This window comes from Cetorhinus maximus, chromosome 3 (genome assembly GCF_964194155.1).
Source record: "Cetorhinus maximus chromosome 3, sCetMax3.hap1.1, whole genome shotgun sequence".
Taxonomy (NCBI): domain Eukaryota; kingdom Metazoa; phylum Chordata; class Chondrichthyes; order Lamniformes; family Cetorhinidae; genus Cetorhinus; species Cetorhinus maximus.
The window spans coordinates 103,026,706-103,051,400 of NC_135881.1; the positions used below are offsets into that span (position 1 = coordinate 103,026,706).

The 24,695-nt window shown below is 43.1% G+C and overlaps 1 protein-coding gene across 5 annotated transcripts in view; it reads right to left on the reverse strand.

Annotated features, from left to right (window-relative positions):
* The window catches only part of dync1i1a (dynein cytoplasmic 1 intermediate chain 1a), a 326,943-nt gene that overhangs the window by 288,949 nt on the left and 13,299 nt on the right, over positions 1-24,695 (reverse strand). For 4 of the 5 annotated variants that reach the window (XM_078538780.1, XM_078538777.1, XM_078538779.1 and 1 more), the window contains 3 exons: positions 14,557-14,674; positions 8,938-9,052; positions 5,455-5,545 (listed from right to left, as the gene is read on the reverse strand). In XM_078538780.1, the coding sequence (XP_078394906.1) occupies positions 5,455-5,545; positions 8,938-9,052; positions 14,557-14,664 (314 nt within the window). In that variant the 5' untranslated portion in view covers positions 14,665-14,674. Of the gene's footprint in view, positions 1-5,454; positions 5,597-8,937; positions 9,053-14,556; positions 14,675-24,695 lie in introns of all 5 variants that reach the window. The other variant, XM_078538775.1, reaches the window with a different exon arrangement.

A 24,695-nucleotide genomic window follows, 5' to 3' on the forward strand; every position in this document is an offset into this window, starting at 1 on the left:
GAATGCAAAAGAATACGCTCCACTTGCCTTGATGAGTGCAGCTCCCACAGCACTCAAGCAGCTTGACACCATCCAGGACTAAGCAGCGCGCTTGATTGGCACCCCATCGATAAACATTCACTCTCTCCACCACCAACGACACACAGTGGCAGCAGTGTGTATCATCTACAAGAGGAACTACAGGAACTCACCAAGGCTCCTTGGACAGCACCTTCCAAACCTATGACCACTACCATCTAGCAGGACAAGGGCAACAGATACATGGGAACACCACCACCTGGAAGTTCCTCTCCAAGCCACTCACCATCCTGACTTGGAAACATATTGCTGTTCCTTCACTGTTGCTGGGTTAAAATCCTGGAACTCCCTCCCTAACAGCACCATAGGTGTGCCTACACCACATGGACTGCAGCAATTCAAGAAGGCAGCTCACCATCACCTTCTCAAGGGCAATTAGGGATGGGCAATAAATGTTGGCCCAGCCATTGACTCCCACATCCCGTGAATGAATAACAATTGACGCTTATAATGAAGAAATCGGACATAAAACAAACACCACTTTATGGTAAATCCCCGCTAATCAGGGCACCTTAAAACAAGGATTGACTGTATTACCTTTTTCAAGTCTACATGAACAGTCACAAAAGTGTTACATGACTCCAATCCTGAAAACAATGAGCTATCAGAGGAGAGGGTAAATTGACAGATCAAATCAAATCAAACTACTTTACAGAGAAGATAATGAATGTTTGAAATAGATTGCACAAGGATGTTGATAACAAAAGTAATAGTAGTAATAAAAACAGAATGCTGCAAACATTCAGCTAGTTAGGCAATATTTATGCAGAGAAGGGATATCACAGGGAATTTAAACCTGTCGCGATGGATAGGTTTCTGGGCAGGCAGCAGGTTTAACCTGAGGATGTTGCCTGTGGGATAGGCTGGTCTTCCACTTAAATATGTAAAATAATTCTCGACAAAGTGTTTGATGAGGCAGTAAGGTTGATGAGAAACGTGTAGGCCAGAGTCAAGAGTGTTACCATACTGTTCACTTTTCATATTTTGCAATTGTCAGAATGTTACTATTTCACATCTGCTCATGGTTTAAGTTAATGACCTACTCATAATTGATTTGGATTTTTTTTTTGCTTTTGTCATAATTTAATTTATCAGGAAATGTTTCACATTGGTCCATTCCAAACAGTCCCTGATCTGATGTGATAGAAATTCCTTTCACTTACAGAAGCTGCATTGAGGTGTCAGCTGTGGCTCAGTTCATAGCACCCTCGCCTTTGAATCAGAGGGTTGTGGGTTCATGTCCCACTCCCGGAAACCAAGAACTGTGATTGTACTTGAAAGGGTTGCAATCTGTGACTGTTGATAACTCGAAAGAGTTTCCTTCCTTTAGAGGTGTCAGCTGTGGCTCAGTTCATAGCACCCTCGCCTTTGAATCAGAGGGTTGTGGGTTCATGTCCCACTCCCGGAAACCAAGAACTGTGATTGTACTCGAAAGAGTTACAATCTGTGACTGTTGATAACTCGAAAGAGTTACAGAAGCTGCATTTCCAACATTGCACACCAGGCTGGTCATTCAGAACCTTCTTACCAAGTTTTCAAGGATGGAAAAAGGGTGTGAGACTGTGTTCTAAAATTCAGACAGGTGACTGAGAGGTTAAGGTGATGGATTGCTAATCTGTTTTTTTTAAGCACACATGGGTTCCAATCACATCCTTGTTGTTAGTTTGTGGATATTATTAATTAATTGCTTTGTTCCATTTCATTACATTTTGCAGAAAATAGACCTGGAATCTGATGCTCGTCAATACCTCACTGGAGATCCCGGATTTGTTCAGACTTCATCAAAATTGAGACTGGTAATTACAGGTCTTCACAAATTTTTTCTAGAATGATTATAAAATCGGATTCATAAAAGGAGGACTGCAATTCTACAAGTGTTAATGAACCAATTGAAAAAGAGATTGAATTTTGAATTGATTAGATTTTTCTGTTGTTTATGAGTGATCGGAACAATGCTGTTCACAGAAATTCTGTCTTATTTATTCGTAACAATACAACCACGAACCCAGCCTAATGGGCCAGCCTGAGCAGGGAGTGGTCAATTACAAGCCATAGACCAGGACAACAGAGACCAAGATAAGGAGTTCTTTGCTAGACATGCAGGCATCTCAAAACTAATTGTCCCAACAAACTGCACCTATCCAAACAAAGGAAGGAGACTATTTCAAGACTTTGAACATCAGTGCTCAGTGTGAGCTGGCTATGAGGGCAATTGAATAATCAAATCAAGTGAGAAAAGAGGGATTGGATTGTCTCATCAGACAAACAGGCATCAGGAGGAGCCTGCAAAAGGCAAGAGGATCAACATAAGAGGAGGAGATCAGGACTGCAGTCAGAACCGGATGCTCTAGTCAACCACTGGAAGACATGGAGAGATAGGGTGATGGCAGAGACCACTCCCATGCAAAGGAAGACTCAAAAAGCTTGGGTGAGAACATTGTTGTCTTGCTAATTCGCTAAGTGATCAATAAAAGGGTTACTGTGTTCCACCAAAATACTTTGGTTTTATCCGATTTGTCACCTAGAGTGAGGGTCAGAATCTAAATTTGTTGGGATCTTTTAAGGTCCTTACATACGGACTTTCCAAAGGCATTTAACAAAGTACAACATATTAGCCTTGTTAGCAAAACTAAACCCATGAAATTAAAAGGGACAGTGACAGTATGGATACAAAACTGGCTAAGGATAGAAAGGAGTAGGGGTGAAAGATTGTTTTCCCATTTAGAGGGAGACATAGAGCGGTGCTGTCCTGATGTCAGTGTTAGGACCGCTGCTCTTTTTGACATATTAATGACCTGGATTTGTACAAACAAGGTATAATTCCAGAATTTGCAGATGACACAAAATTCAGAAATGCAGTAAACAATGAGGATAGTAACAGAATAAAAGCAAAGTACAGCAGATGCTTAAAATCTGAAATAAAAACAAAGTGCTAGAAATACTCAGCAGGTCTGGCAGGATGTGGAAAGAGAAACAGAGTTAACGTTGAGTCGAATATAGCAATTCTTTAGAATTGAAGGAGGGCAGAAATGTGATGCGTTGCATGCCAAAAGGGGGAGCAGGAGGAAGAACAAAAGGGAAGGTCCGGGGTAGAGGAGAGGACAGGAGAGATTGATTGTAAAGATGTCATGGAACAAAAGGAACGGTAATGGCTGTAATAAAGGCCAGGATTTTACATTCGACGTGCGGGGGCGACACGCCAGCATGCAAAATGACATGCGATGACGGCAGGCACGCGTCCCGACATCATCGTGCTGTCTTGCGATATTTCATTCGGTGGGCACGCGTCAGAGTCGGCTGTACGCCTGCCAATTGATAGGCCTATTAAGGCCATTAACCAGGTAATTAACCGGAATTTCACACTGCCTATCCAACCTTACGTTTGGTGGGCAGGTGAAAAGGCCAAGCGGCCTTTACATTTTTTTAGGAAACCTCATCCACGAGCGGGGTGAGGTTTCCTAAAGCTTTTACAAATTAAATAAAAACTTTTTCTGAAAAATAAAAACATGCCCCATCTCATGTGACACAGTCACATGAGGGGCATGTTTCACTAAACTTTTATTGCATTTATTTATTTTTTTAAAAAGCGCTTCAATCTCCCTGAGGCAGCTCCGTTGGAGTTAGACCTGAAAAGAACAGAGTGCAGCACATTCAGAGAAGAGAGGTTAGAGTCAGTGAGGGGAACAGAAATTAAGACGGCCAATGTCACACTGACAGTTCTCAATGAAAAGATCAAGAACAAGCAAGAGCCCAGAGGGAGGAGTCAGGTGGAGGGCGAATACAGGAGGCGGATGAGAGAGTCCACTGGTCAGAGAGAAGATTCCTGTCCAAAGAAACGCGCACAGAGACAAAAGCGATTGAAAAGCACATCATATCGAGCTTGAAATTCATTGCAGCATGGATGTAAGGGGGTGGTAACAGACTTCAGGAGCACATAAACTGGTATGATGGGTAGACACGCGGCAGATGAAATTTAACAGAGAGGTGTGAAGTGATACATTTAGATAGGAAGAAGGAGGAGAGGCAATATGAACAAAATGGTACAATTTTAAAGGAGGTGCAGGAACAAAGAGACCTGGAGATGTACCTACACAAATCATTTAAGGTGGTAGGACAGGTTAAGAAGGCTGATTAAAAAAAAAATGGGGATCATATTAATAAATCATCAGAGCATAAAAGCAAGGAAGTCATGTCGAATCTTTATAAAACACTGGTTAAGTATCAGCTGGAAAAGTGTCCCCGATTCTGTGCACCACAATTTAAGGAGGATATCAAGGCCTTATAGAGGGTACAGAAGAGATTTACTAGGATAGCACCAGGATTTCAGAAAAGTTTGAGGGGAGAGCTGTTCAAAATCATGAATGGTCTGGATAAAGTCAGTAAAGAAAAGTGTTTCCAATAGCATAAGGGTTGGTAACCAGAGGATACAGATTTAAGGTGACTGGCAAAAGAACCACAGGTAATACGAGAAAACTTTTTTTTTCTTTTTAAAAAAGGTCAAGTCGCTATGATCCGGAATTCACTGCCTGAAAAGGTTTTGGAAGCAGATTCAATAATAACATTCAGAAAGGAATTGGATAAATACTTGAAGGGAAACATTTTGAGGGCTATGGAGAAAGGGATGGCGGTGGGGGGGGTTAGGAGAGTGAAATTAATTGGATAGCTCTACGAAAGAGCCACTACAGACACAATGGGCTGAATGGCCTCTTCTGTGTTATATCATTCTATGATCTAATTATTTCCTGCTTTTCTATGAAGCTTGAATGTAATTCAGCCAGTGGTTTCCTCTGTGGTTAGAATATCTGTAGCTTCTCCCCTTTAATCTTCTTTCCCCAAGCTCCCACTCCTACCCCTAATAAACTTTACTAAAATGCTCATCTCTTTTTTTGCATTCCCTCGAAGAGTTACACTTATTTACAGATGACGGACATATCATTATCGATTTTTGTTTCAACTTTCCAGCATCTGCAAATGTTTTCATTAGTAAACATGGCATTTATATTCTAGGAACCAATGAAAGTTAATCAAGTGTATTCAACCCATGCCTTTCCATGTGTAACTGAAGCAAACTGTAGGTGAAGTAGCGTTATAACTTCCCAGCTCCTTAATATTTGTCTTTTCTAGCCTTAATGATTAAAAGCACTTGCATGATGTTCAATCATTATACTGCTAAAAATTATTCTACTGCTTTGCTTTCATTCTTTTCTTTCAGCGTTAACGAAACCCTAAATGATTTACCTAAATGGTAAATCCCGGGTGAGTCACAGGTCAACGATGCAGGCAATAGTGTTAATGGCATCGTGTCAAAATAATACTAAGGTCATAAATTGTCCTTGTCAAATCATCTAAACAAGATACAAAAAAATAACTGATTACCTTCCAGTGTGTCCACCGTCTACCGAGTCTTGGCTGCCAGCTTCACTTGGTGTGCTCACTGATTTCGAGGAGGGAGACATAGGGGTTGGGACTAAATAATGAAAATAACAGGCATCCCATGTTACTAATTGCAGTGGTTGCACTGATGGTGAGCAACATCAGACAAGAAGTAAAACAAAAAAAAAAGTTTAAATAAGTGGGGAACATGGCAGAAAATGGAATTGAAATGGTAAAAGCCAAAAGCATAAAGAAAAAAAAGGGGGGAAAAAAGCCAATTGAATATTTAATTTGAGTTTTTTTGCAAAAATAATCACTCAAAATGAGTTTGGAATGCGCACATTGCAATCATAATAAAATGCAGCAGGGTTTTAACTGTCACCATAAAATTACTGTAGTGAAACAATTTGAATCACGCTTGCAAATATTCTAAAAAAAAGTATGTTACTTATTGCAATAATTTCAGAGGTCAATGCCAACAAATAGGCAAACAGCAGAAGCTAAATGAAATTGCCAAGAACCAATATGAAACAGAATTTTACCATTTGCAATTGATACAAGTTCCAAGATACAAAATAACTAAAAAAATTAATATCCAGAATTCTCACCCAAGAGAAGCATTGGAAAAGACTTTAATTATTCGAACATTTAACATTGCCGATGGCGATGATAATTTAATTCAATATCATACAAATTGACAGATTCTCATGGTCAACATTTTCCTTCATAGAAGCTGCAATTTCCTTTGTTTATGCAGAATATTACAGCTTATAAAACGGATCTGATGCATATGTGCTCAAGCATATTTAGAGTTAGAACATCAAAATTTATTCTAATATAGTTAAAAGATCTGGTAACAGAATTTATCACATTCCAAAACGCTCAATTTTATTCTAATCCATCTGAATGAAAATGTGAAAAAGCAGTCTAGTGATTCTTTGATCAAAGAAACAGATTTTTTTCTCCCAAAAAATGTACACCCCATTTTCAGTTAAACTAAATTTAAGGGGAGTGGTAATAATGATAGCTCTTTTAAAAAGCCAGCTCAGGCACTATAGGCTGAGGGGCCTCATTTTATGTTGCATGATTCCATAATTTAAAGCACTGCTCCATTTTGTATGCATTTAAAAAGGCTTCTGACAACTATATCACACTGTGAGAATAGATTATCTAAATTACAGCTGAAATCCTGTCAGAAAATACACAACTATCTATGTATTTATTTGTAGACCATATCTCTGGATTTTTGTAAAGGCAAAAAACACAGGAGGATCATCATATGTCTGAAAACTATGAACTAAATCAAAAAAACATTTTGAAGAAAGAACTGAACAAAGCACAACTGAACATAAAACACACCGCAGTGGTATTGTTGGGAAAAGCTGGTATGAGCAGAAAATCAACCAAAACACCAATGCAATAAGAAAAATTGAAAGATAAATCAATATAATGATCTCTTCAGCCACCTATTTGTCCATTTTAACTTAATGTTAACATTTTTATAATGTTCACAAGTTCAACTAAAACTGTAGTCAGGCTAAAATATAGATGACTGTCATACAGCTTTAATAATACTCTGAAGATATCCAGGTCCAAATTTTGCAGGTTGAGTTCAAAGTTATAGCACAAGCATAAAAGCACTTATGATTGGATTTTGAATAAACACAATCAATATTTTTTCCCCACCAGCTCATTAAAAATTAGCATTTCCTGCCTTATCTCGTCACTATGCAACTTTTTAACTGCAACTGCATTAATAACATTTTTTTAAAGGAGGCTTCCTGATTGTTACAACAAAAACAACAGCACAAATGGCAGCAAGAAAAGCAGTTGCCTTTAAATGCATGACAATCAAAAAGAGCCACCATTCTAAAGCAATATTGATTTTTCTACAGGAATGTAACTTGATTTTTTTGTTCTCTTTTGAAAGATCTTACATTATTCACAACGGAATTTTCATTGTCCAAATATATTTATTTAATCACTGCCTCTCAAAGTGGAAGTATGTGCAATTTTTTTTTTTTTAAAAAGAATTCCCAGGAGTGTCCAACTGCTTTTATAGATGATATAAAATATTCCCTCCCTAATTCCTATCCAAAGGCTAGTGAATATCATTACACAAGATGATTTAAAAAGTCAAGAGTGGACCCAAAAATAAATCTGGTTGTATAAAGGCACACCAGATACATGGTACCACAGTGGTGGGATGCAACATGCATGAACATTATGGTGTTCAACTGCAGTACTTTGTGCGGGGGGCGAAACAGGGAATAAAGGCAGCTAATCATGCAACAGGTTCACTCATCCTATGCCAGGTTCTAGTTCACAGCAACATTGGCTGGGGCTGGAGAACAGGTTTCCTGCCCACATTCAGTACATGCCACAGGGCAATCAATAAATAAATAAAGGTAACCCTGTTTCTCTTTCCATAGATGCTGTCTGACCTGCTGAGTATTTCTAGCATTTTCTGTTTTTATTTGAAATTTCCAGCATCAGCAGTATTTTGCTTTTAAATAAAAATGTTTACGGTTACTTGCAATTTTATTTGATTATTCTTGAATTATGAGTAAAACTACAAATGAGTCAATTGTATTCTATCAATGTGGTATTACAGTCCATTACCTGATGTCTATTCTCTTTCAATAAATCTAAGCTCAAATTTTAACTTCTGGCTTACAGAGAACAGTTTCTTTAAATAAAAATGCCAATATTTCCTTTTTAAATTTCATATAAAGTGAGGGAATTGTCAAGTTACATTCTTAGCAATTAATTTTCTTAACTTTTCTCAGATTTCTTGGTTGCTCAGGGTTAAGTTTTTTGCACTTTTTCAATTTTAGTATCTTCGTTTTCATTTCCAAATTCTGCCAGTTAACCAGCAAAATTCCAGTGGGCATCATTTTCCAACCAGCACTCCAATCAGTAGCATCACCTTTCTAGTGAACAATAAAATGAGATGCCGCAACCTCTTTTAAAAGAAAATAGATATTTTCAAATATACACCCAATAAGAACTAAATAACAACAATTTATATTTCTTCTTTTGCCTCCCTTCCAAGTTTTATATTCCATTTTTCCAATTTTTAAATGGAGCGTCTAGGAAACATTTTAGATTCATATTTTAAAAATTACTAACGTGTGACATGTTCACAGGGATCAAGCGCCAAGTCCTTTAGAGATTTAGACAAAAAGAAAGCTTTTTCTAGCCAAGAATAGAGAAGTAAAATCATAAACTGCTATAAACCAAGTGAGTTGGCATAACATGTTAATTTAAAAATGGAAAAATGACCAGATGAAGCAGATTGAAAAAGCCAAACTTATGAGATTTTAATTTGTCTGAAGAAAAGAATTAACATTAAAATCATATAGCATTTTGCCTTTTACCCCTTTAAGTAATGTATAGTCCCCCAGAATATTGGATTTTGCACAACAGAACAAATGCCAGATTTCACAAGATCACACTATATAAAACAGCGACTAGGCTCCTCACCTAATGCTGGCTCTGGGGCTATGCCAATGCTCTGTAGCAAAGCCTCTGTCTCTCTTCGCTTCCGGTCAAGATCTGAGTCCTCAGGAGGTGGCTCTTTCTTCTGTTGCAGTTCAGCCTGAAAGAACAACATTAAGTTAGCTTTTGATAATTTTCTTTTTCCCCCCTCGTGTATGGAATAAGTTCCATGTTCAACTTTCGCACATGTGTGCGAAACAGTGCACAGATCTCCCTGAGGGAGAGCGCTTCCCATGGATAAGGTTTCATGTTTTTTCTAAAGGCCACCTGTCCCCCTCGCCTGCCCGCCACCCTTAAGGTTGGGAAGGCAGGTCCATTAATTACCTTAATTACTTTTTTTAAAGGCCTTAAGTGGCTGTTGACAGTTCGGCGGGCGCGCAGTTGAGTCGGCTGCGCGCCTGCTGAACTGACGATCTAAATGATGTGCGGTGACTTCGGGACACCTGCCCGATGTCAACCCGTGTCATTTTACACGTCGGTGAGCGGGCCCCACCCCCACTCGCCGACCAGAAAATGCAGGCCCAAAACTTGATAGGGCAAATCCCCAATTCCCTTTTATTTCAAGGGGCTAAACAAGTTTCTCCGTTTACATTTTTTGCATAAACTTGCTGCACAAGTAGTCTGGTCTGACTTGCTTTGCTAATTGTTATTCATATTGCTCAAACTTTATTTATCAAATATGCATATATCTAAAAATAATACTTTACCTCACTCCTAGACATCAGCCTCATTAATAATGCTGACTAGTTTTTTATTTTGCAATCCAACAAACTAGATAAATGAAAAAACAAAAACAGAATTACCTGGAAAAACTCAGCAGGTCTGGCAGCATCGGTGGAGAAGAAATCAGTTAACGTTTCGAGTCTTCATGACCCTTCGGCAGAACTGAGTATAGTTAGGAGAAAAGTGAAATATAAGCTGGTCTAAGGTGGGGGGGCGGGGGGAGAGAGAAGTTGAGGGTGTGGTGATTGTGGAGATAAGCAAGCAGTGATAGGAGCAGATAATCAAAAGATGTCACGGACAAAAGGATCAAAGAGGTGTTGAAGGTGGTGATATTGTCTAAGAAAAGTACTAATTAAGAATGGAAGACAGGATACTCAAGGTACAGCTCTAGTGGGGTATTAATTTTGCTTCCAATCTCCACCCCTCCATCATTTTCACATGGTCCATCTCTGACACTTCTCTTCCCTTCCTTGACCTCTCTGTCTCAATTTCTGATGATAGACTGTCCACCAATATCCATTACAAGCCTACCGACTCCCACAGCTACCTCGACTACAGCTCCTCACACCCCGCTTCCTGTAAGGACTCCATCCCATTCTCTCAGTTCCTTCGCCTCCGTCGCATCTGTTCTGATGACGCTACCTTCAAAAATAGCTCCTCTGACATGTCCTCCTTCTTCCTTAACTGAGGTTTTCCACCCACGGTCGTTGACAGGGCCCTCAACCGTGTCCGGCCCATATCCCACGCATCCTCCCTCACGCCTTCTCCTCCTTCCCAGAAACATGATAGGGTCCCCCTTGTCCTCACTTATCACCCCACCAGCCTCCGCATTCAAAGGATCATCCTCCGCCATTTCCGCCAACTCCAGCATGATGCCACCACCAAACACATCTTCCCTTCACCGCCCCTGACGGCATTCCGTAGGGATCGTTCCCTCCGGGACACCCTGGTCCACTCCTCCATCACCCCCTACTCCTCAACCCCCACCTATGGCACCTCCCCATGCCCACGCAGAAGATGCAACACCTGCCCCTTCACTTCCTCTCTCCTCACCGTCCAAGGGCCCAAACACTCCTTTCAAGTGAAGCAGCATTTCACTTGCATTTCCCCTAACTTAGTCTACTGCATTCGTTGCTCCCAATGCAGTCTCCTCTACATTGGAGAGACCAAACGCAAACTGGGCGACCGCTTTGCAGAACACCTGCGGTCTGTCCGCAAGAAAGACCCAAACCTCCCTGTCGCTTGCCATTTTAACACTCCACCCTGCTCTCTTGCCCACATGTCTGTCCTTGGCTTGCTGCATTGTTCCAGTGAAGCCCAACGCAAACTGGAGGAACAGCACCTCATCTTCCGACTAGGCACTTTACAGCCTTCCGGGCTGAATATTGAATTCAACAACTTTAGATCTTAAACTCCCCCTCCCCCCATCCCCACCCTGTTTCTCCCCCCTCCCCTTTTTTTTCAATAATTTATATAGATTCTTCTTTTCCCACCTATTTCCATTATTTTTAAATCTAAAACTTTGTTAGTCTTTCCACCCCACCTCCACTAGAGCTGTACCTTGAGTATCCTGTCTTCCATTCTTAATTAGCACTTTTCTTAGACAATATCACCACCTTCAACACCTCTTTGATCCTTTTGTCTGTGACATCTTTTGATTATCTGCTCCTATCACTGCTTGCTTATCTCCACAATCACCACACCTTCAACTTCTCTCCCCCCGCCCCCCCACCTTAGACCAGCTTATATTTCACTTTTCTCCTAACTATACTCAGTTCTGCCGAAGGGTCATGAAGACTCGAAACGTTAACTGATTTCTTCTCCACCGATGCTGCCAGACCTGCTGAGTTTTTCCAGGTAATTCTGTTTTTGTTTTGGATTTCCAGCATCCGCAGTAGCTTTTAGCTTTTTGTTTTTAAACTAGATAAATGAATGTTCATGGGCAGAATTTTGCCCTTGGTGGGTGTGCAGGCCCCACCAGCTCGGCAGTGGGCGGACAGCCAACCCCCACCACCGAAACGGGGCCTGCCACCATTCTGAGTGGGCGGGCCAATTAAGACCCAACCAACGGCCTGCCCGACAGGAAGCGCTATGCGCTTCCTGTGCGGGGAGTGGTGGCGGGGGGAGGGAGTGGGGCGGGGGGGGGGGGGGGGGGGGGTGGAGGGATTCCCCAACTGTCAAAGTGCGCTCTTTCACGCACTGCTCCCTGAGACTAAGTGCTGTCTCAGGATGATTAATGACAGTCTAAAAAAAACTTTAAAAATAGAAAAATAAAAATATTATTAACATGTCCCCCTCATGTGATAATGTCACACGAGATGGGACATGTTAATAAATACAACATTACATTTATTAAAGTTTTTACAAAGGAACATGAAACCTCATCCCGCCAGGGAATGAGATTTCATGTATTATCAGAAGCCCGCTGGAGCTCCTGGCCTGCCCGCCAGCTTTAAGGTTGGGTGGGCAGGGCCTTTAATTACTTTAAGTATCCTGTCAATGGCCTCAATTAACCATTGACAGGTTGGCGGGCGGACAGCTGATTTCGCTGTCCGCCCGCCTTCCTGAAAATTTAAAGGGACCGGGATGACGTCGGGGGTTCCTCCTAACGTCATCCCGCGTCATTTTCCCGTCGGCTACCGGGCCCCGCCCCCAAATCGCCGATGGGAAAATTTTGGCCTGAGTTTTTTATAAAATTAAAATCCTTATTGGTTACGTAGGGATACAGTGAAGCTGGGTCCAGAACTGTGGATCAGAGTGAATGAAGGCAGAGTGTAGATGAGCAGTTCTGAGGTTGGGAAAGAACTGGGGAAAAAAGGCCTGATATGGGAAGGCTAATGAATTCTGAGAATTTCCAACCCACCTATAGATTAATGAAGTGGGCTCCTATGCATTAGAAGTACAGATCATTTAACATACTTTGAACACAGGACAGGACCAGGCTATTCAATGGTACACAAATTTCACAATCTAACAGGCAAATACTTCCCCTGTCACAAGGATGTGCGTTTGAGATATGATTTCTGATTTGCTTCCCCCACCCCCCCCGGCTGGATTTTAAACTGTAACCTTATACAGACAACTGTGCTTTTTTCCCCCTCAAAAAAAAAGAAACAGCCCTGACAGGCCAAGCCGTTACAAAACACAATTTTGAACTCTACAAAGTTGGAATGAAGACCATCAACCACCTGGGGAGCTCGAAAGACCCCAGTTCCTGACTTTTTACACCATACTGAGACTTAGCAATATTTCTAAGATGAGACAAAATTCAAATACTTGTTCCGAAACAATAACTGCAGACATTAACTAATCAAGTCCCTCTGGAATATACAACCATCAAGGTATTTCAACAGAATCTCTGTTAAGCAAGAGAGCGGCAGAAGTGACAAAGGTCAATGCTTGTACTGAAACAAGCTGCTGCAGCCATGTGCTTTCTCTCTCTCACTCTCTCTGGAACTTCTGCGCCTGTTTGTAAGTGACCACCCTAAGAAGAAACTGACTGCGAATTGAGATCTTTTGAAATGCGGAAATCTGCTCCGTATGACTGCAGCCAGGAGAACAACTAAGGTAAAACAGCTGTAACGTTGAATCACAACATCAAGACCAATCAAGGAACAGCTAACGGTATACTCCATTTTTTCTTTCATGGACTGTAAAATCCTTACAAGCTTATCCTCTTACTCTGCCTTCTGTACTTGTGTGTGAGCCCCGGCGAATGTGTATGATTGTATGAATGGTCTCGTGTTTCTCTTAATTTGTTTAAGCTCAGGAATAGCTTCAATAAACTTACCTCGTTCTTTGTTTAACCTAAGAAAACCTGTCAGATTAATTCCCTACAATCTCAGCATATAAATAGTACAGAATTGGCATAGCACATCCTCTCCAAATTCTTAAAAAAAAACCCTGTTACATTCATTCGAGGAGTGGAAGAATAAGGGAGTCACTTCATCCCTCCTCACCTCATCATAACACCCCCCTTCCTTTGCTATACATCAAACGGCCTTCACGATTCTCATTACCTCATTAGCAGTAGAACTACACACATTTGTCTAGCAATTTCAATGACTCCATCTTTCTAGCAGTGGCAGGGTCTTTACTGTTTCTATTTCAAAGAGAAGCTCATAAAATGAATTGTAATGGCAGTATATACACTTTCTATTACATTAATGTTAGTATGTATTTCTGCAAAATCACTCTTCCAATCCCTGCCCATTTAGTACCAATTATTCTGTTAACAACAGCACTGCTCCAGGCCTAGAATTGGGAAATTTTATCTGAGACTTTCCTTTTCCAATGCTTCCTTTCTAAGTTCCTAATTTAAGAATCAATTCTACTTGCTTCTTCAACATCTCTGGAGCAGGAGGATTAACTTCACCCCCTACAGTGAAATTTCTAGCTCAATTCACATGAAAGTTACAATTCATAAGAAGGTCCTAGGCAACTGTAAAGTTCTATCTGTATTGACTGTTGGACCCAACATAAATAATTTTTTGACGGGTTACATCATGATCAAAAAAAAATTTTTTTTTCTCTTTCCAAGCGAAATCAACTTGTCTTAATTCTGCTAGTGAGGAGTGGCACAGAAATCAGAACACAGGAAGGGTGTAGGGTGGATGCGAAGCACGTGGAAAAAGAGACATGTGCAGGATGAATATTTCTTAACACGGTCTCAGTTTCATGATGAGACAGATGGAATAAAGAAAATAGTAGGATTTTACAGCTCCTACTGTACTTGTAAAAAACTAATAAAATTAATTGGACTATTATACTAAGTACTATTTAAATTTAGTGATCCTTGTGATGGGATCCAAATCAACATATTTCCTATTTTATTGCTCGTTTGAAGCCATCTGCAATAACAATTTTTCCAAACTGACTGACCTCTTTCTTTTTCCTTTCTTCCTCTTTCCTTTTCTTTTCTTCTCGTATCTGAGCCAGTCGTTGCTTTTTACGCTCCAGCTCTGCTTTCAAATCGCTTTTATCTGACATTTTGGTGTACCTGAAAGATCCAAGTTCGAGGCAAGGGTTGAAGATGTAGCATCCTTTAGGCTTTGTACTGTATATGCATCAAATCAAACCAATATCTTATCAAACTATATATGTAACTTCCTTTCGCATTTGCTGTTTAACACATTAATTTCATTAGAATCTGAATTTTAATTCTTCTTCAGCTGGCGGAACATGAGCATGCTGAAGGCTGGGCAACATAGATGTCTGCAACCCGGGTACTAGACAAAACCTTCACCACATATAATGTGGGTAATTATAACCTAATTTTCCAGGTGGAAACCCACCTGAACTGATCAAATTGACATTCCACACCACATTGAATATTTACTTCATCGGAGAGTAAAAATCAGGGAAGGTGCAAATCCAGCGTTGCACCCAATCTCGTTAGTTTCTCCTACAGGCAGGTTAGATTAAAATTGTTCCCAGACCCAAGACTTAAATGCACAAGTTTTTTTTAAAATATTTGTTCATCGGATGTGGACATCACAGACTAAGCCAGCATTTAATCGCCCATCCCCAATTTGCCTTGAGGAAGTGGTGCTGAACCACCTTCTTGAGCTGCTGCAGTGCAGGCCATGTGGAAATACCCACAGTACTGTTAGGAAGGGAGCTCCAGGATTTTGACCCAGTGTCAGTGAAATATAGTTAGTCAGCGATATATAGTTAGAAGACAGGGTGGTGTGTGGCTTGGAGGAGAACATGCAGGTGGTGATATTCCCATGCATCTGCTATCCTTATCCTTCTAGGTGCTAGGCATCACCAATTTGGAAAGGTGCTAACGAAGGAGCCTCGGCAAGTTGCTACAGTACATCTTGCAGATAGTACACACTGCTGCCACTGTACATCGGTGGCGGAGGGAGTGAATGTTTATGATGTGGCTGGGGTGCCAAGAGTTGTTAATTACGAGGGCCTTTGTAAACATTTGGTAAACTGAGCAGACGTAAATTAAATCCTTAAAATACGAAAGATTTTAATTTTATCTGAAAATGTGTAAAATACGAAAAATGCAGATCTGTATATATTGAACTACACAGCCTAGAATTAGTCAGGTAGACAAAACGTGTTATTGGTTCAAAAGGTTCATCTTCCCAAATCTTTCAAAGGTGGCCCTGTGTTAGGAAAGAAATCAAATCCATCTCCTGCAATCAGCTGGCCCTGATATGCTTTCTCAAGTCCAGTAATTTTAGGACAAGGCCAAAAAGCAACTCACATTTTAATAGCTACTGAACTTACTATCTCTCTTGTTATCATAACATTCAGGATATCTGTAACTGTAGGAAGCCTAGGAAATTCCACAGTTATAAGCCCTGAATCTTTACCTGGGACAGAATTTTCTCGTTGGCGTATGGGGGCAGGCCCCGCACACTGACGCGTAAAATGACGTGCGGTGACGTCGGGCGTGTGTTCCAACATCAACGTGCGTCATTCCAATCTTCCGTTCAGTGGGCGCGAACTGGAGTCGGCTGCCTGCCAGCTGAACTGTCAAAGTTCAGGCCATTAATAAACTAATTAACTAAATTGACAGGGCTGCCCGTCCAACCTTAAGGTTGGCGGGCAGGCGAAGAGCCCAAGCAGCCTTCGCATTTTTCATAAAACCTCATCCACGAACGGGATGAGGTTTCATGAAGGGTTTACTAAATTAATATTTTTCGAACATTTCATAAACATGTCCCAGCTCATGTGACGCTTCCGTCAAGTGGCTTGGTCATCTGCCCCTTGTCCCACCTCCATTAAAAACCAGATGTGGAAAGATTGGGTTCCCGTTTCAGACTTCTTACATTTTAACTTCTGACAAAACCCCACCTCACCCGATTTTGGGTGTTGAGATTCAGTCCAACGTCTTATGGTTTTCGTCACTGGATTCCTTGGAGAGAATTTTGCCCTCGACGGGCTGGCGGGCCCGACTGACTCAGTGGCGGGCGAGTAGCCGATTACCGCTGCCGAAACGGGCCACACCGCTATTTTCCGCGGGCGGGCCAATTAAGGCCCGCTCAGCGGGTTAACGACTCCCGTGGAGAACGGGAAAGTAGTCGTGGAGGCGGGCGTGCTCAGACCACCGGTTCCAATGGGGAGTCGGCAGCCTGTATAAAGAGTGGCAGCTGTCACAGGACAGGAGCATGAGCAGGAGGAGGGGGGCAGGCTGCAGGAGAGGCCAGCGGGGGGCCAGTGTGCCCCTCGCTTCTCCGATGCATGCCTCGCTTCCTCCTCCAAGAGGTGTCCAGCCGTCGGGATATATTGTATCCAAATGATGGGAGGAGGAGGGCCCCCCATGTCACCAGCCAGGCGTGGGAGGAGGTTGTGACTCTGTAAGCGCCCATGATGATGTGCGGCGCACTGGGACCCAGTGCCGCAAGAGATTCAATGATTTGCTGCGCTCTGGAAGGATGAGTACCATGGCCATTTGACCCAGAAGGTAGCCTTAGCCTTTGAGCGCACCCACGTCTTGCTGTCGTTACTGCAATGGGCATTTGGCACACGCTGGGTAGGCAAACGGGTACTGGCCATGCTTACATCAGCCTTAGCAGTTGAGGAGAAGATGGGTTCTCCACGCAGCATATGTTGGTGTTTGTCACATCTGAGTAGTCTGGGGGCAACCTGCAGAGGAGGCAGCTAGACACATACTCAGAACTCCAACACATGTCTTATTGATGGTGATGAGATGGTGGAAGGAGAGTCTCAAGGTGTCGTGGCCAAGTGCCATCTGCTGGCCTCAGCGCCACACCTAGTTGCACCTCCTTGCCATGGGCGCTAAGGCCTGTGTGTTATTCCAAGTGATGGACGCCGAATGTGTCCAAGGTGGCCGTTGGGGGAGGGGGTTGGGAGCAGCCGTACTATCTTCTGGGAACTGATCTCCAGAAGTGTGGACAGGAGCCACTGGAGGCCTTAGTTGGGCCACTGTGGTTGGGGTGCGGCGTGCGCGTGCAGAGTACATGAGCGATCAGCCCCAATAAATCCTCTTCTCTGTTCTGCAGGCAAAAACTGAACACAATCAGTGGGAGCGCCAGAGGACTGGAGGTGGGGATGCCCTGCTCCAGTGCCTCACGACCTTTGAGGAGCAGGCCATGGAGCTGGGGAGGAGGCAGGTGACCAGGGCAGCGAGGCTGGGGTCCAGCGGTCAGGTATTTAAGGGCCACAGTCCCATCCGCTCTGTCTGCCCACCATCCAAACCACTGATGGCTGCTGCAATTGTTAATGCTGCAACGCTGCTCATTCACAGACTGAGACACTCTGACATGTAGGTCATACACAAAGGTCCCTCGTCCCCTTGAGGAATCACGTCTCCACCACCTTCCAAAGTCACCTTATCCCATTTGTGACCACTGTCCCCATGGCCTAACATGCCATGGCATCGCTGCTGCACAGCCAAAGACTTATTATATCTTAGGGGGGTTGGAACACCCACCACCCTTTCAGCCAGTGCACCCCACAATACTCTGTCCAAAAGGTCCTCAGCACCTCACCTGTCAACCTTATGGCACTCAACTTAAATAAATGCCACCACGTTACTCATCCCTGCGCCAAGGGGAAATGTTGCCTTCTGCTCACCCGGTCTATGCCCCTCCTAACGGTATAAAGGCCAATAATGTGACCTATCAATCTCCTGTGCTCCACGGCAAATGTCGCAAGTGTTTGCGATGTTTCCTCAGCACCGCAACTCTCCAGGCCAGCATGCATCCAGGTCAGGTACCTCTGCATTCTCCCTACTCCAGTGGCACATAACATGCCATGTGGCATTCCTCAGGCCATCTGACCAGCCTGTCTGCATGTACGTTTAATGTTTGAGCCTCCTCTTGACTCTTTTCCACCCCACCAATGTTCGTCTCCTTAGGGTCTTGAAGGGTGAGCGACTTATGAGGCTTGGGGGGAAAGGGATGAAAGGTTTAACTGACTGTACGCTAACTGGTGCGCTGTCCTTGTTGTTAATTTCAGCATCACCACCACATGGCCACGCCCAAAGACACTGCAGCCCCCCCTCCACACCTGAGGCTCAAGACGTGCAACTTGCAGCACATCATTTCAGCCAGCCAGGCACCAGCGCAGACACAAACACCTCGGTGGGGAATTTATGGTCGGCTAGTGTCCCGGGTCACAGTGGAGAGGACACTTCACAATCGCTGGAGGAGATGGTAGGGACAGAGAGTGCCGATGGCGTCAGCAGCTGGAGGGCTGCAGGGAACCAGGCACATGCTGAGTCTGGCACTGATGACGTGCCTCTGGGAGTTGTCCCCAATGCAGCAGCTGCAGGACAAGTGGCAGGAATCGCATTTGCATCTGGCAGGGTTGCATGAGGGTGTGCTTCAGTTGGTCTCTCCAATGGAGGAGTTCAGACAGAGTGCATGTGAAGGCATGAACCTCAGGGCAGAGCTTCAGGCTTCCTCCACTGAGAGATTGGCGACTCTCATGGAGAGGGGGTTCGATCAGATGGAGAATCTTCTGATTGGGTTACGCTCTGACCTGCAAGCCCTCACAGCGGTACTGGCCACGGGTGGTCATTTCCAATGTGGGAGATGTTGTGGGCACCAAGCGTCGGCACTTGGTGCCCATGCATCTGCGGTGAACAGGTAGGTCCAATGTGACCTCATGTCGGCACAGCAGCTACCTGTCTTCGCTGCGAGCTCCTCTCAGGATGCTCCGGATGAGGGCAGCAGCTCCTCAGCCCCTCTGCCAGTCAACATTGCTTCCTTTGAGGCTGTGACAACTGAGGAGGTGCCAATTCTGCAACAGGCCACTCCCTCCCAGGCAGGGCCATCACAGGCTCCACAGGCCAGAGGACGCCCGCCAAGGTCATTGACGCCAACAGGACAGCAGAGTCAGCAGGCTGTCTCACGAGCCACTCCAACCGATGGAGCGACACCTCGACGTAACATCCACAAATGAAAGCACAAGGCACGTTAGGCACTCAATGGGTATGTCACTGGTGACTTTATGTTGGCCTTAGAATAGGGAAAAATATACTTATGTTTGCAATAGAGACGTTTCTGTTATATGTTGGGCATAATAAAGTTCACGTTTCTGACCATGGCTGAGGGTGTCTCCTTTGTGCTGCATTTGTCTTTTTCACAGAAATATCATGAGTGTTTGAGTGGACATTGATGTTTCTGTACTAAGCCCTTAGTTGCAGCTGATGAGGTGGAAGATGTAGCACCTAAGTGCCACATGTGGAAGTGCCAGGCAATACTGGTCCATGTGTGTGGAGCTAGCTGAAGGTCTGTTGGATTAAAGTGTCCCAGGTGTCCCTGCCTCCTTGGTGTAGTAGCGGGTCAGCGTGCTGCCCCTCATCATTGCCCTGTGCTTCCTCATCCTCTGAGCCACTGCTGAATACATCATGTGCAGCCTCATCCACTGCGTCAAGGTCTTCATCGTCAAGATTGTGGAGAGCGCAGCTTGCTACCACTATCAGAGACGCGATCTGGGGGGTACTGGAGTGCGCACCCTGAGCGGTTCAGGCAACGGAAGTGCATCTTGAGAAGACTGATGGCTCTCTCCACCACAGGCCTTGTGGTGCCGTGGCTCCTATTGTACCGCTGCTCAGCTTCTGTTCTTGGATGGCAGAGAGTCATCATGAGCCACCTTTTAAGGGGATAGCCCTCGTCACCCACAAGCCAACCATCCAGCCAAGCCGGAGCACTGAACAGCCCCGGCACCTGGGAGTGTCTGAGGTTGTAGGCGTCGTGGGAGCTGCCTGGGTACCTTGCACAGACTTGTAAAATGTGCATCCTGTGATCACACACTATCTGCACGTTCATGGAGTGGAAGCCCTTCCTGTTGACGAAGACACCAGGCTCACCTGCTGGCACCTTGATGGCCACATGTGTACAGTCTATAGCACCCTGGACGCGGGGGAAGCCAGCAATGGCCGCGAAGCCTCTGGTTCGCTGTGTCTGACTTGCCTGGTCGCAGCGGAAGTGGATGAAGGTCAATACCCGTCTGAATAGAGTGTCTGTAACCTGCTTGACACAAGTGTGGACAGTTGATTGGGAGACACCGCAAAGATCACCCACTGAGCCCTGGAAGGAGCCAGAGGCATAGAAGTGGAGGGCAACTGTGAGCTTCAGAGCCGCTGGCATGGGGTGTTCACCCACACAGTTAGGGGAGATCTCAGGGCCAATCATCTGACAGATATAGTTGACTGTCTGCCTTGAGAGTCGGAGCCTCCTTCGGCACTGCACCTCAGTCATATTGAGGTAGCTGCTTCACCGCCTGTATACCCTGGCAGCAGGATAGTGGCGTCTTCTGCAGCCCCTTCCACCTTGGACAACCTCTTGGCCCTGCGTCCCTTGTGCCTGGCCTCCCAAAGGTAGCTCCCCTGGAGGCTGATTGTCCAGTCCTGGCCTCCTCCTTATTATCCCTCCCTTCCTCCTCAGAGGAGCTGCCTCCAGTGGAGATGTCAGAACCCATACCCCCAGGCTAAATGGAGGCCTCCAGAAAGCTGCAGGCCCGAGAAAGATTATTGTCTGCAGATTTGTTGCAAAGTACACAAAAAGCTCTCTGAAATCGATGTGAATTGGTAACAATCAAACAGGCAACCTTAAAACACTTTCTGCAATTAAAACTTCGTGGAAAACATGAACAACCCCTCTGAGTCCAGATATCCTGCCAGTGGATGAGTTTTATTAAAAAATCTCCTACCTGCCAGCCCGTTGGGCCCGTGCGCTGACCCGAAGTTCACACGGGCCCCTAAAAATCCTCAACAATTGGCAAGTTAAGGGCCTTAACGAGGCCTTTAATTCATGGCGGGCACGCATCCCGCTGCTGTGCACGCCTGCCGACTGAAATATCGCGATGCCACGCGCTGACATCGGGACGCTCGCGTGACATTTTAAGCGCTGACGTGCGGGCTCCACCACCCTCGTGTCAGCCAGAAAATTCTGCCCCTTATAACTTACACTTCAATTTGAAGTGTGAAATCATCCCTTAGGGCAAAATTGGTAGAAACCCACTTAGCTACTTTACTTCAGAATGGAATTATGCAGTTTGTAAGCCAGCACAAAGTATATATTTGGAACAAATAGAGTGCTTCATGTACATTGTGTGCTGAAGGGGTATAGAAAAGCATGACGTATTGGCTTATCTGCATTTGAAACCATTCTCTGTTGGTGCTGAGGTGGGTGGGAGGGGGATACTGTTGATGGAAAAAAATTGAGACATTTACATTTGTGGCACATCATTTTCCATCTTCCAAACATAAAAAAGGAAATAGTTGATGGATGATGGTAGAAACTTTGGAAAGAAAGTTGAAAAATTAAACTTCCTGGTGCTCTCTTTGTTAATCAGGAGTTAAGTCAAGCAAGGGGGGCTGATTTCTGTCTTATAAAATTTATAAGATTCTCTAAACAGAATGAATGAATGTAATATTAACCGATTCAAAAAGGTGTACAACGCATGTAGTGTTTTAAATTGGTTGCAAGGGAATTTGATATATACACCAGCAGTTGACACACTTTAGTCTGCAGAAAACTAGGAATATTAAAGGCAATCAAGGTGTAAAAAAAAGATGGCCACTGGTTATTTGTAATCTTTTAAAAAAAATCACAACTTTATTTTCAATTTCAGATGTATTGGAGTAAATTATATTTCAGATTTAATTTTATTTTCGAATATTGCTGTTGCAATAATCTCAGCCTATGAATAATGAATTTTCAATATTAAATATATAAGAAATGGTAAAGCAACTGTTGGACTGCTTTAGTCAATGGCTAGTATATTATTAAATCCCTATTTCTCCTGCATCACAATCCATTTCCCAATTGAGACACGCCATGTGCTAATGTTGCAATGTATCCAGCTGTAATGCACAAGACAACCCAGAGTGATCTGTACCGAAGATTTCCCTCCTTTCCTGGGGAGAAATGTGCAACCTAGCCAACTGATTCAGCATGGCACTACAACTCAGAATTTGCTGGAACGTGCCTCATTAGTTTAATTTCTTTTCCTCATCTTTTAGTCTTCAGCTTCAAAATGTTTTGAGCTGCAAACTACTGTATGTACAAGTCAATAACAGGGAGGTGTGGACAAGGGGTATATGGGACTTTGATGAATGATGGGATTAACAATCTAATTCCCCCATTTTCCTTTTAAGGGTATGGAGTCAAATTAAATCCAGAAAAGAAAATAGAGACAGAAGCAAAGACAGAAAAAGTAAATGTTTATTTTTAAAAATACAGTTCTAAATCTAAAAGATTCTCCAGAAATGAAAGTTCCTTTTGTAGACCTTTGAAGTTTAGTGGCATTGCAGGAGCAGAAGTCTTATCATTACAGGGTCTTTACATCATTACATATGAGCCCTAACTTTCAGAGCGAGTTTAATTAGTTTTAGAGCAGGAACAACATTTTCTCAAAATACAATGGGCAGTTGATGGCGAAAGTCTGCTTTTGCAACAGCAAAGCAGCATAAATCATCCAGCAATCTGTGGTGCTCCACAACTCTCAACATCTCTTTTCCTTATCACAAATTGTTGAGTTTCTTTTATTAAAACACACAAATAACACCATTACATTTAACATGCTGTTATCTTCCCAGTGAATTCTAGGTCAATATATAGCAAAAATTGCAAGAGTGAATAATTTGCAGTGTAATGTGCGAGCATACAGCTACCATACTAGAAACAATTTGATCAGCACCACATCCACCGCCATAAACATTTAGTCCCTCCACCACCAGCACAACTCGACTTCAGTGTGCATTCATCTACAAGGTTCACTGCAGTAACTCACAAAGACTTCTTCAACACCACCTCCCAAACCTGCAAAATCTCCACCTAGAATGTCAAGGGCAGCAGGCGCAAAGGCACCATCTCCAAGTCATGCACCATCCTGACTTGGAAATATGTTCCATTCCTTCATCACCCTGGGTCACAATCCTTGTGAAGATCTTATTTCACAAATAATACTTTGTGATTTACACACTTATTCAATATCTAGAATTATTTATGTCTATTTATGTTAATTTTTAATTCTATGTATAATTATAAATCTAAAAATGTGCACATTACTTACTAGGCCTTTGTTAAGCAAATCTAACAAAACACAAACTATTACAAAGAGTACACATTAAGCAAGACACTCAAATTTATATTCACAATTGCAAATAATGTACGATTGAGTTTAATAAGGTCCCAATGTCGTTTGAATTAAAATTAAGATGTGAGAGAAATGGATTATGTGTTATGGTCGATCTCTTAATTCAGTACTGGAAGCAAGTTATTATTCAAGACAAAAATTATCTCCCAAGTTTTTAAGTTTTGTTCTACAGAAAATATTTTATTTCTCCAACATCTGCTGAATTAATGGAAATCAAAGTCAAAATAAAAGAAGTTAATTGAAAATGAATTTTAAAAATGGATATAGTTCAGAAGTCTTGTATTAGCATACATCCACCATTGTTCAATGACATCAAATATCCTTAGTGTAAAACTTGGGAGCTAGTGATGTAAAATGTATTTATTTGACCCATTAAAAATCTGTGATAAATCAAAAGCAGTTCAAAAATCACTAACTATGAATTAACCTGCTGGAAACCAAACAATTAAATTTCTCAATTCTTTCCAAAAATACCACTTTTGATCCAACAAGTAACACAAAATCAAATCATTTGAATAAGGTTGCACAATATTTTTGACCACTATTTTCCTCCTTTATGGAGGTGACTTCACAACCAAGAATTTCTAACCAAAGCTGTACGATAAGAAAAACTATAGGACTCGGACACGAATTATTAAAGTGATCTATAAAATGGCTTATATAATACGAGGTACAGAAAAGATTTACTGGAAAGGTACCAGGGCTGAGGGACATCAGCTATGTGGAGAAACTAGCCAGGATTGTGTGTCGGCGAGGAGAAGGCAGGGCCAGAGGCAGTTAACTCTGATGCTCCAGATCCTACCCCTAGTTCCAGTAAAAACTTGCGCCAACCAGCCAATTAACAGCCAGCAGGATCAGCCATTAAGCGGTTAGAGGTGGGTAATGAGGAGCCGCAACATCAGCTAAAACAAGCCAATACTGAAGGCTCG